Source organism: Vombatus ursinus, unplaced genomic scaffold (genome assembly GCF_900497805.2).
Source record: "Vombatus ursinus unplaced genomic scaffold, bare-nosed wombat genome assembly UNPS02013950.1, whole genome shotgun sequence".
Taxonomy (NCBI): Eukaryota; Metazoa; Chordata; class Mammalia; order Diprotodontia; family Vombatidae; genus Vombatus; species Vombatus ursinus.
The window spans coordinates 3,506,691-3,519,935 of record NW_020953728.1 but is presented as its reverse complement, the minus strand read 5'-3'; the positions used below and the strand labels follow the sequence as shown (position 1 = coordinate 3,519,935).

The 13,245-nt window shown below is 34.2% G+C and overlaps 1 protein-coding gene across 3 annotated transcripts in view; it reads left to right on the top strand.

The window, feature by feature from the left end:
- TASOR2 (transcription activation suppressor family member 2) overlaps positions 1 to 13,245 on the top strand; it is a 110,759-nt gene that overhangs the window by 65,262 nt on the left and 32,252 nt on the right. For all 3 annotated transcript variants that reach the window (XM_027858929.1, XM_027858930.1, XM_027858931.1), the window contains 5 exons: positions 306 to 409; positions 7,056 to 7,128; positions 7,215 to 7,277; positions 10,195 to 10,902; positions 12,595 to 12,837. In XM_027858929.1, coding sequence (XP_027714730.1) covers positions 306 to 409; positions 7,056 to 7,128; positions 7,215 to 7,277; positions 10,195 to 10,902; positions 12,595 to 12,837 — 1,191 coding nt within the window. The remainder of the gene's footprint in view (positions 1 to 305; positions 410 to 7,055; positions 7,129 to 7,214; positions 7,278 to 10,194; positions 10,903 to 12,594; positions 12,838 to 13,245) is intronic.

The window sequence follows — 13,245 nt, the reverse complement described above, 5'->3', positions numbered from 1 at the left end:
TACTCTACTTTATTACCTTATGGAGATGACACTCTGTTATCTATATCACAGAGTATAAGCTCTGGTAGGTCCTCCCAAGCTGGAAAAGCTTCAAGCACAGGCATCGTGATGTACTATATATCTGTTGTCTGAGGACTGACCTACCTAAATTTGGAGAAGTTTATCACCAGGTGCCTGCAGATTGATGAACTGATTTGTTTTATAAAATTTTTTTTTCCTTGTGAAGTTCAGAGCAAGAAAAGGTCTTTAAGAGTGTTTCTGTTATATGTTACTGTTTTCACACATCTTATTTGTCCTCTTTACAGACTGTCACCAGGGTTTATACTTCAGCATGTGCGAAGTGGAAATATCGAACAAACAAGGGAAGAAATTAGATCAACTAACAGAATACATAAAAACTAAAGAATTGGTAAGGACATGGACTTAAGTATTGTTATTTCTTAAATAACTGAGAATTTTGCATCTCATTTTTAGCTAGATCTGCTTAGTAGAATAAATCATTTCAATGCTGATTAGAGAATTTTCATTCTTCCTCATTTTTTATTGAGCACTCTTAAGACAAATGTTCTCATCTCCTTTTGGTCTTAAATCTTACCAGTTGTAGGAAGAGACTTGTACTATATAAATTCCCTAGAAGATGTTTTATAAGGAATATAAGAAAAGAAAGGCTTTCCCGAAATCCTCTCAGAGGAATAGATACCCTTCCTAGAACATTTACTCTGACATGTGAATCCCAAAAGCATTTGATGCAAATTGACTAACTTACAACATCCAGATTAAACTACAAAGAGTTGCAAGAAACCCCAACTACTTGCTTATTTGCAAAGATCAGGTTGTAGAACTTCATGTGTGCAATTTCAAATGATGGTAATGCTTGCATGTTAGCTAGCGTTTATTTGGGAATGGAAGCTAAAGGAGGAAGAGGAGGGAGTGGTTCTGTGGCCTAGAGTTTTTGAAATACTCCTGTCGGTATTACTTAATTACAGAGCTTGCAAGGGAAAATAAAATGTTCTTTTTTTTTTAACATGTTTAATCTGAAGGTAATTTATTGTACAAATTATAAGTGATATTTTACAGGATTGGTAGGGTTCATGTGGTAATTGGATACAAAATAGGAATGAAATTTTCAGATTATTTTCAGGAAACATACCAATGGATCCTGAACTGCTTTTAAGTTCTTAGAGAAATTAAAGTTAATAGAAAACTAGTTAAAAGCCAGATGTGTTTCTTTTGGATTTAAGTCTGAATTATGCATCATCATTTGATGCTTGAACCTTCATCATGAGTTTACGGGTGGTACTATATATTTTATATTCCTTGCTATGAATCTTGTTGAGTTGAAGCTATAATTATTGAAACACTTAAGGAAATGAATTGAATTTGCCTTGAAAAGCCAAGGTGTATATATTTTGTTAGACTTCATTTGTTATGCTAGAACACCCTGTATTAACAATGAAAGGGTAGAATACTTTCTGGGCTATGCCATAACGATAAATTCCTCTTTTGTTAGTAGAAATGGTTAAATTAGTTCTAAAATTTAAAAGATTCTAATGATATTTCCCTTTAGAGTGTAAGTTAAAAGGAGGCTTTTCCACTGTTTAGAAAGGGTATTTGGATCCGAGTTCATATTCTGGTTTTGTTATTAATGTGATATTGAGCAAGTAAGTCATTTACCCTCCCTGGGCCTCAGTTTCCTTACCTGTATAAATAGGGGATTGGAGTAGATGATTTTTAAGGTCCTTTCCAGCTCTACTATGATCTGTGACTTTCAATTCACTGATAACATAGCAAACATTTCTGTTTTACTTTGCTTTTTTTTTTTAAGAAGATTTTGTGGTTGTGTGTGGGGAGTTTAATTGGTAGTCTAAAGAATTTTACTTTCACTTTTGTATTCAGGGTTGAAAAGGCAAACAATGAAAGGCCTAATCATTTTTACTTTCATTTTCCTCTGATGTAGGAAATAAACAGTGAAAGTCATTTTTGGTTTAGAAACCAAATTGTCACTGCTGCTGTAAATAACCTCTAAGACCAAGTCATCAAATAGAAAAAAGATCTTGCAGTTTCACATTTTCATTGTGATACTTCTATTAAATTATTCATTACGTTTTGGTTCATTCCCTTCTTTTTAAAAAACATTGTGGTCATTTTGTTCTAGCCATAATATGCAGTCTCAAGTAGCAAAACACAGTTTAGCTATCCTTAAAAAAATTTTTTAGGATAAGTTTTTATTCATAACTTCTGTTTCTTACATCATCACAGTTATCCCCTGTATGCCTTCCCCTCTGCCAGACAGCCATCCCAAAATAACAAATACTGTTTTTTTTTCAAGAGGGAAAAAAATCAGCACAACTGATTGATAAAAAGTATAAAAACATGTGGAATGGCTAACACATTGGCTGTCTCTAACACAATGTCTGTCTCCACAAAAAGGTGGGTTAGGGATTTCCTTTCATGTCTCTTCATTCTAGCCATATTTGATCTTTATAATTTTGTTACATTCACTTGATTTTGGTGGGGGGGTTTCCATTTACATTCTTATAGTTACCATACATATTATTTTCTTGGCTCTGCTTCATTATTGATTTGTTTAGATCTTTCCATTCTTTTTTGTATTAATAATCACACATTATTTCTTACAGTACAGTAATGTTCCATTACATTCGTGTGCCACAATTTGTTTATCCATTCCTCAATTTGTGGGCATTTACTTTGTTTCCAATTTTTTACTGTCATAAAAGGTATTGCTATAAATATTTTGGCGTGGAGCAGCAAGGTGGCGCAGTGGATAGAGCACCGGCCCTGAAGACAGGAGGACCTGAGTTCAAATATGGACTCAGACCAACACTTGACTCTTACTAGCTGTGTGACCCTGGGCAAGTCACTTAACCCCAATTGCCTAAAATTAAAAAAAAATAAATAAAAGAACGTGGATAAATATTTTGTCGGAAGCTTGGTTGCACAATGGATAGAGTGACAGGCTTGGAGTCCAGAAGACTGCTCTTCCTGAGTTTAAATCTGGTCTCAGACACTTACTAGCTGTGTGACCCTGGGCAAGTCATTTAACTTTGCCTCAGTCTCTTCATCTGTACAATGAGCTGGAAAAGGAAATGACAAACCACTCCAGTATTTTTCCCAAGAAAACCTCAAAAATGGGGTCTTGAAGAGTCAGACACAACTGACAAATGACTGAACAAAATAAATATTTTGGAGTATATGAGAACTTTCTTCTTATCAATGACTCTTTATGAGTTTAAGCCCAGTAATGAAGTGTCTGATTCAGAGAGTATGGGTAGCTTAATTACTTTATTTGTGTAATTCCAAACTATGTTCCAAAATGGTTATGCCATTATTTACAGCTCCACCAGCAATATATTGGCATTTTCCCACAACCCTGCCAACATTGACTATTGCCATTTTTTGTCATATTTGCCAATAGAAGGGTGTGAGGTGAAACATCAGGGTTGTTTTGACTTGTATTTCTTTCATTAGTGATTTGGAGCATTCTTTCCTGTGGTTGTGAATACTTCATAGTTCTTCTTTTGAGAATTCTTTGTTCATAACCTTTGAATATTTATCTATTGGGAAATGACTATTGGTCTTATATACATTTATTGTTTACGTATCTTGAATACTAAACCCTTATCAAAAAAATTTTGATGCAGATTTTTCTCCTATTTGACCATTTTCATTCTTTTATACTAGATGCTTTACTTTTGTCTGTGCAGAAACGTTTCAGTTTCATGTACTTAGTTTTCTGTTCTATCTTTCATAATTGTGTCTTATTCTTGTTTAGTTAGGAATAGAACTTCTACTCAGAGTTGTGAGAGGTTTATGATTTGCTTCTTTAATAACTTTTGTAGTATGATCTTTTAATTTATGGAATAAAACAAACATTTCCATAACATAGTATAATTTTTAAAAAAAGTTAATTGCACATGAAACTGCAGATCTATTACCTATAACTTGCTATTCCTTTTAAGTATATAATAAAGTTGTCATGTAAATTTCTTTTTTTTCTCTCCCCCCACCCCATGGTTTTCATTAGACACAAATATGTATATATGTAAAATCATTCTATACATACTTCTACTTATCAGTTCTTTCTCTGGACGCAGATTGCGTCTTCATCTGTCCTTTGTAGTTAATTTGAGTATTTATAATAGTCAAAATGACTTAGTCACTCAAAGTTGTTCATAAAAAAAATTGCTATTACTGTGTATAACGTCCTCTTGGTTCTGCTTATTTTGCTCTTCATTATTTCCTGCACATCTGTCCATGTTTTTCTAAGATCATCGAGCAGTAGTATTCCATCACAATCATATGCCACAACTTGTTGAGCCATTCCCCAATTGACTGGCATCTCTGTGATTTCCAGTTCTTTGCTACTTCAAAGAGAGCTGCTATAAATATTTTAGAACATAGTATGATCTTTTAATATTAAGGTTGCATATTCGTTTAGAATATGTTGTAGAGGGGGGAGCTAGGTGGCGCAGTGAATATAGCTCTGGCCTTGGAGTCAGGAGGACCTGAGTTCAAATCCAGTCTCAGACACTTAACACTTACTGGCTGTGTGACCATGGGCAAGTCACTTAACCCTGATTGCCTCACCAAAAAAAAAGCAAAAGAAAAAAAGAATGTGTTGTGAAATATGTGTTGCTCTGATTCTAATTTTGGCCAAGTTGTTTTCTAGTCTTAGCAGAAGTTTTTAACAAATAAGTTTTTTTCCTAGCTAATTTATCTTTTCTAATTTATGAAACATTAGGTTATTGAGTTCCATTATTTCTGGTTCTTCTTTATCTCCTCTATTTAATTGATCTATTTATTTTTAAATCAATACCAGATAGTTTTGATGACAGCTGCGATATAATTAATATAGTTTCAGATCTGGAAGTGCTATCCCACTGTGGTCCCTATTTTTATAATTTCCCTTGATGTTTTAGATTTTTTGTTTTTCCAAATTAATTTCGTTCAAGTTCTATAAAATGTACACTTAGTAATTTGATTGGTCTAGCATTAAAAGTGTAAATTATAGAGATAGTTTTATCACCTCTTTTACCTATCTTTATGCCTTCAATATCTTTCTCTTGTCTTATTGATATTGCCAGCATTTTTAGAACTATATTAAATAATAGTAGGGAGAATGGACATGGACATCCTTGATTTATTCCCATATTTATTGGAAAAACATTCTAGTGCATCCCCATTGCATATGAGGCTTACTTTTGATTTTAAATAGATGCTTTTTATATTAAAAAAAGATCCTTCTGTGCCTATATTTTATTGGTTTTTAGCATAAAAGAATGCTGCCCTTTGTAAAAGGCTTTTTCTTCATCAATTGAGATAATCATATGGTTTTAGATATTTTAGTTTTTAATATAATTAATTTTATTGATTCCTTTCCTGGTGTTGAACCATCCTTGAACCCTTGTTGTAAACCCCACTTGATCATAATAAATGCTTTCTTGGATAATTCACTTTTGTCTGTTTGACAGAATTTTGTTAAAAGTTTTCAAATAGTTTTCCTTTTGTGTTTAGCTGGTTTAGGTACTAGGACAATATTTGTCGCATAAAAGGTTTTGGTAGGGTGCTTTTCCTCACTTTTTGAGAATAATTTGGAAAGTATTGGTACTAATTATTGTTTAAAAGTTTGATAGAATTTCCTATTCAACAAGACCCATAGATTTTTTTTGTTTCCAGCTTTCCTTTACAGCTAGATCTTTTTCCTTTTCTCATCTGGCCTTCTTATCATTTGGATATTTTACATTAGCTATCCTTAAAATATGACAAATTGGTGTTTAAACATTTGATTGCATTCTTTGGTGGGCAGTATTTATTTTGGCAAACAGTCCAGGTAGATGAGAGATCAAATAAATGCTTAATTTTATCATTACATATGACACCTATAGCATATGTGGAGTGTTCCACTTAACTTTTTTAGGTGTAGTGTTTTTATTTCATGTGTGAAGTTATTAGCTTTTGTTAATGTGATTATGTGTGGATATGTGATTAATCTGTTCCTTGTTAAAATAGTTATTGACTAGACCCCAAATTAAGTGAATATACTACTGTACTTCGTAGAAGTGTAGGACCAGTGGGTAGAATTTTAAGGAGTAATACAGATTTGGGCTCAAAACAAGAGAACTTAATAAAAATATAGAGCTGTCTTCATAATAGAATAGGCTGTTGTATAGAAAGGGAGCATTCTATCCCTGGAGGTATTCAAGTGACTGCTATGCATTCAGGTCAGTGATACTGTTAAAGGTATTGTTATACTGGATGGAAAATTAGATTAGGTAACCACTAAGGTTCTTTCCTACATTAACATTCCATAATTTGACTAATGTAAAGCATGATTTTAGATACGAGGTCATTGTTCTAATTATCCTTAAATTTTGTAATAGTTAAAAAGGGAGAAGTAAATAATTGCTGTGCTCTAATCTAGAGATCTCCATTTAGTTTCTTTTTGGCAGGTAACCAGTTATTCTTAGCACTGCTGTGCAACTTTTTCTTTTTTTTTTTTTTTGGTTAGGCAATGGGGTTAAGTGACTTGCCTAGGGTCACATAGCTAGTAAGTGTTATGTGTCTGAGGTCAAATTTGAACTCAGGTCCTCTTGAATCCAGGGCTGGTGCTCTGGCTACTGCGTCACCTAGCTGCCCCTTGCTGTGCAACTTTAAAAAAAAAAAAAAGAGGTTATATTTTGACAGAATACTTTCCAAAAGACCCCGACAAGTCCCCCTAGAAAATATATCCCTAAAGACAGTTAAGCAAAACTAATAGTAACTATAACTAATGGTACACTTTTACTTTGGTAGTTTAATAATTAGCGATAAAGAAGGATGTTTACACAGTTTTACCAGGGCCATAAGGAAAGAAATCTTGGAACTTTTTTACTTCAAGAGAAGGAGTAAAATTCCTATTAATTGCATATACATACTTAATTTTTTCTAGGACTATCATTTTCATGAGTAGAAATGTCAATTTAAAGTGTGGTGTATGGGGAGAGAGATAGATTTTCTTACGTGGTTTTTTTTTGTCTTTTTGGTATATATTATAGGCAATTATCAAATGTTTAGAAGATCAAGGGTTTCTTATTTTGCTTACATCGTCTGCCTTCCTGTGGGACACAGGTAAGGAGAAATTATTTTGAAAGAAATATTTTTGTTTTCATAGTATGCCACAGCATTTAACATTTTCTGTCTTTCATTTTTTACAGATTTTGGTGATCAACCTGAGAGCCTATATGCCTTGTTTTTATTCCCTTCATCATTGTCAACAGGTATAGAAAATTAAGGGATATGCTTAGGATTCACTACAGAGATGAAGTTGAATATTTCATTGTTTTCATTTAGCCTAAAAGAAATAAACTTTTCTCTTAAAACAAAAAGTATTAGAACGCCTCCATATCTAGTTATATATGATATAATTCTTAATATATAATATAATAATGTATTATTTATGCATAATTTGTATGTATAATTTGAACATGGCATTATCCTGTGCAGCTATACATAATAAGACTTTTTCCATGTTCTTGATGATATCCATCTTAATATTCCTATTTTTGGCATAAATAGGAAAATTAAGGAATTTTTTTTTCTTGACTAACCATATCCCCAGCTTAGTTCAATTCATTAGTCAGCCAATTGAGTATTTATTAAGTGCCTACTGGGTGTCAGCCACTGTGTTAGACATTGGGGATATAAAATCAAAATGAAACAGTTAAGTCCTTGCCTTTAACGTTCTATTGGGGAAGGAGGAAACTTATGCTTATGTAAATTTGCACAAAACACACACATATATTCAGATTATAGTATATGCATAGTAAATACCAGCTTTGGGGAGAGGGCTGTGGCAAACAGAGGGCATCAATAGCAGCTTTATATAGAAGGTAGCCCTTGAATTGAGTTTTGAGGAAATAATTCCAAGAAGTAAGATGAGAAGTGAGTGTGCTCCAAGCATGATGGACAACCAGTGTGAAGGTGGAAACCATTTTTCTCAGTTCTCTCATTTAGTTCTATATTAGAGAAACACCAGTAACTTAGAAAATACCATAACATTAGGCTACAAACAGATTTTCACAACTATGTCACGCCTATTTCAGGCAAACGTTAACTGTTTGCAAAATGCTGTTTAAGTATTATTAGCTACTGTCAGTGTAGCATTGTTTTTTCTCTTAGTTCTGTACCATTAATTTTCAAAAGAGATGGAAGAGGGAGTTGAAAGGTGAAAGAAACTACAAAGGAAATAATTTTTAAGTAACTTACATTTTTCTTTTTATGCATCTGGTTTCTCCTATTTTATATTGTGTACTTAATGTCACTTAAGAAAACAGTAATGTTCTATCTTAAGGAATTTTTTATCTTTACTTGGTCTTTTCTGAGTGGACATGTAAATTTTTATTTCTGTTAAATAGCTTTGTGTGTTATTGAATTTGATAGGCCTGAACCTCCTTGGGGTTTTATTGATTGATGGAAATTCATTATTATTGGCAGTTCTAAATATGGTATTCCTGTGAGCTAATTATCTAGTTCACAATTTCCCTGTCTTATGATTATAGGCTGCAGAGCTTGAAGGGACTATCAGTACTTCTCATCCTTCTTAAATGTTCTTGTTTACCTTCAGGCTGTTTCCCTTTAAATTAATACTTCTATCAAAGAGAGCAGGATGAGGTGGACAACAAAATGGTCTTTCTGAGTCCTTTTTGCCTCTGTTTTTTTAAGTGATTATTATCTAGGGCAGACTTATTTGGCCTATCACTCCCTTTTTAAAAAAAATTACTCAGCACCCCCCCCCCCGAAATCTACTTTCTTTAATCCTTTAACGGTTTCTTAAAAATTTGCATCATTTAAAAAAAGTGACATATCTTAAATTTAATAATTTATTTGTGTTTTTTTTCCCTCCATTGAAATTTTGATGACACAATATTGCATCATGTAACCATATAGTATTGTATTGTAAACAAGTCATTACTCTCACATATTCCTGCTGATGCGTGCTGGACTTCCCAACAGTGTGCAACATGCTCACCTGCCAACACTTGCTTGTTAAGATCTGTTGGCAAACTTGACTACTGATCAGTTATAACTTGGCATTTTGTATGTATGTTTGGAAAATAACATAATCACTACAGCTTTAACTCTGTTATACAACAGATGAAACATGCACAAACGGTTTTTTTTAAATGTTCTTCTCTTCTTTCTTTATACTTCCACTGCCCCTTTCTCAGTTGCACCCGAGGCTATTACTGCCTCCTACCCCCCCACTGGTGTAGTGTCCCCTGGGGGCATTATTGCCTACTTTGGGAATATCTGGCTAGAGGTTTTAGTTATCCCTTAGAGAGGCAGTGTAACACAGAGTGCTGATGGGGAATAGAGAGTTGGACTTAGAGTCTGGAAGATCTTAAACTAAGTCATGTCCCTGACACATACTAGCTTTTGTGACTGAGCAAATTACCTTACTACTTGGTGTATCAACTTGAATTAATGAGAAAGCAGCCAGTATAGCAAAAATTATGATTTTCAGTTGGGGCGAGGAGTTCAAACTGGGGTTCTATGGAGCAGCAAATGAGCAGAGGGAGAGGGGCTGCAGATGCAAGAAGGTTGGGACAGTCTGTGGTTTTGCAAGGTAAGTTGTTTTGCATAACTACTGAAAGTCCATAGAGAAAGATTAGGAAGAATTTAGGACATTTGCAAAATAGAGGCTATATGTGATAATGTCTGGTTAGTTTCTGGCAATTCATGGGTCTGGGAATGGGGACAAGATCAGCTTTAGTCAGCTGCATTTGACTGTATAATTGGCAGCTGTTTAAGACTATTAGGTGCAGATAAAATGCTAACCTTCATTGGTAGAGACACTTGACTCAACTGGGATTTCCATATACAAATGAAGTCACTGCTCCAGTCCCTATCTCTGTGCCAGTCCCTCTTACCCTATTTAATGGAGAGTTCACTGCAAGTTTGTTTTTACTTACTCATTTTCCTTCCTTTCTACCATTATTTAGATACCTCTAATAGGTATAAATGTACATAATGTTATCACTGTTTAGATTATCATTTTGAATTTACTACAGTCATTTTTTTCACCATTTTAAGAATATGTAAAATGTAAAGCATTATTTTTGTATTATAGATTTAATGTAACTATACATTGTGTATATGTATGTATATATTATATATATATATATATGTTTTTAGGTAGGAAAGAATCAAAATGTGAAGAAGACATTTCTGTGAGAGTTGTACCCATTTTGCCTACCCTTCATTATGCTCTTCTGGAAGCAAAGAAATTTTTGTCTGAGGAAGAAATCCATCCAAATGTGTTAGTGAAGCATCATTTCCAAGAATTTGCCAAGCTGAACAAAAATTCTTCATTGTCTTCCCAAAATTCATTTGAAGAACCAGAGTTTTTCCCATTTGACACACTGTCCAGTGAATTTAAGTCGGGTCACAGTTCTGAAAAGTGTACTCAGAAGACTTTAACTCGTCTGAAGTCTTACTTTTCAGATCCTAGTGGTTATGCTTTGGAAATAACCACAGCCTTGGATTTGCTAGCAGGGCATTCTCCATCACCTTTTTCTATTTCTGATGGAGTCTGTGATGTTGACTTCTCTCTCTTTATGCCTCCGGACCCTGAATTTGTTGACTCAGAGGCTCAAATGAAAAATGAAACTGAAAAAAATAAATACTCTGAGGGGACAGGTAAGGCTAATGAGAATACTCTACAGTTGTGTCCAACGTCAAATCTGAGAATCCAGCCGAAAAGAAAAGCAAGTATGTCCGTTGTGATGCAGAATAAAAAGGTGAACTTATGCCGCCCTTTCTCCAAAAAAACAGGACCTGTAACTACCATTGAAACCACGGTTAAGCTAGCAAAAGGTCAGTTTCCTCAGAAAAGAAAAAGAGGTAAGTTCCATTTTGATGTAATTTTAAAATATCAGTGAATATTAATAGATAGAAGTCAAGAAGCATATATTAAGTATCTACTACATGCCTGGTACTTGCTGAGCTCTGGGGATACAAAGAACAGCCCCAAAAAAAAAAAACAATCCTTACTTTAAAGAAGCTCAGAGTCTAATGGAGGAGAAAACATGCAAACAACTCTGTATACCAAGACATATACAGGATAAATTGGGATAAATTTCAGAATTTGGAAGGCACTAAGATTGAGTTGGGAAAGGCTTCTTGTAAAAGGTTGAATTTTAGCTAAGATTTGAAGAAAATGAAGGCAGCCAGGAGATAGAAATGAGGAGGGGGAAAGTTTGAAGCATGAGAGACAGCCAGCAAATATGCCTGAAAGTTAGGAGATATGGTATTCAAGGAACAAAGGGAACAGAAAGGAATCACTGGATTCCAAATTATGTGGAAGGGAATAAGGATGTAAGCCACAGGGATGTTAAATCATTAATACAGCCCAGTTATAACCATACTTTTGGATATAAGAGGTATAAAGATGAGGGCACAGCATTTTTGTTTTCAAAAATGTGTCTCAAAAAGTCTGTTAATCTTGAAGATTCATTATTTGAGCATATTTATGTACATAGACAGAGATTGTTTCACACCGAGATTCTCACTTAGTGAGAATGTATATATACGCAGAACTGTAGGAACAGATGCTGGTAACCTCTTAGAGAAGTATGAGACCGGCAGCATACCCAACCACTTCTTGTATGTGTATTATAGAATTCTCAAGAACTTCATTTCAGTGAATTCTTTTGTAGTTAAAAGGTTTTTTCTCATGCTGATGTCACTTCTCATTGATTCTGTGAGTTCTTAAATGTTTCTCTATGATTCTTAGCCTGAGTGATTATCAGAATGTAGATTGTTTTCCTTTCTGCCTTTTAAGTTGAGCCTGGCACATAGTAGGTGCTTACAAATGCCTTGTTTTCTTCCTTAATTTCTAGATGAATTTCAACATTTTTTTTGTTATTGTTCAGTTGTTTCAGTAGTGTCCAACTCTTCATAACCTCTTTTTTTGGTTTTTCTTGGCAAAGATACAGGAGTAGTGTGCCATTTCCTTCTCCTGCTCATTTTACAGATGAGGAAACTGAGACAAACAGGATTAAATGACTTGCCTGGGCTGATTTGAACTCAGGAAGATGAGTCTTCCCACCTCCAGGCTGGTTCTCTATCCACTGTGTCTCCTAGCTGCCCCACAAATTCCAGCATACTTTTGTTTAAATTTTTCTTCTCTTTACTCCATTGTTCTGTGCCAGACTAATGTGTCTCAGACTGGTGTTAATTTAGAAGGCTGCACTGAATTGTTGTGCTTTGCCATTTTTATAGTTGCACCTTTATGTTTCTCTTCATTTGGCTTGCAGAATGAAGTTTAACAAGTTTTAAAATATCTAATTTCATTAAGAACTTTAAATCAGGTTTTTAAGTTGCTTTGATAATCTCAAAATTTTAAGTTTTGCTCATCGTTATTGAGATTATTTTTAAAAAGAAAACCAAAGAAAATTAAATTAGCATTTTTCTGAACCACTAATATAGCTATGTAAATAAGTTTTTTGTCATTTAAAAAATGGTAAAACCATGCTGATGATGATTTCAACCTGAAACCTCCTTTAAGAAAAAAAAATGTCATTTCTTTTTGAGGCGCTGAAGTGCTGACAGCACAGTTTATACAGACAACAAAATTGGATCAGAAAAACCAAGAGACTTCTGTTTCTGAAAGTGTGCCAGTGGTAACTAATGCTAAAAAGGTAAAAAAACCAGAGACATCTCCAATCAAAACTGTGCCAAGGGTTAACCAAGCCATGAAAAAACCTCCACAGAAACAGAGAGTCAATATAGTAAAAAGCAACCAAAATCCAAGAATGAGAAAGCAACTACAACCTGGTAAGACAAGATTCATATCCACATGAATTACAGTTCCATAGTACAGACTAAATAAAAATTGCAGGGTAGCAAGTGGAATTAATGATTGATGATAACATCGACATCTAATGTTTATTTGTATAGCCCTTAAAAGTTTGTAGTGCTCCTTACATATATTATCGAATTTGATACTCACAGGAACTCTATGAGCTTGGTACTCTTATTGTCCCCATTTGACAGATGAGGAAACTGAAGTTAATAGAGGTTAAGTGACTGTCTGCTTCTGTTATCTACTGATGTTCCTCCCTTGCTCAAAAAACATGGGTGTTTCTCAGAGCTCTGGCTTGGGCTCTCTTTTCCCTCTCTCTCTTTTGCTGATCTCCTCCGTTCCCATCACTGGTGATCTTATCATCTCTATACAGCTCATGC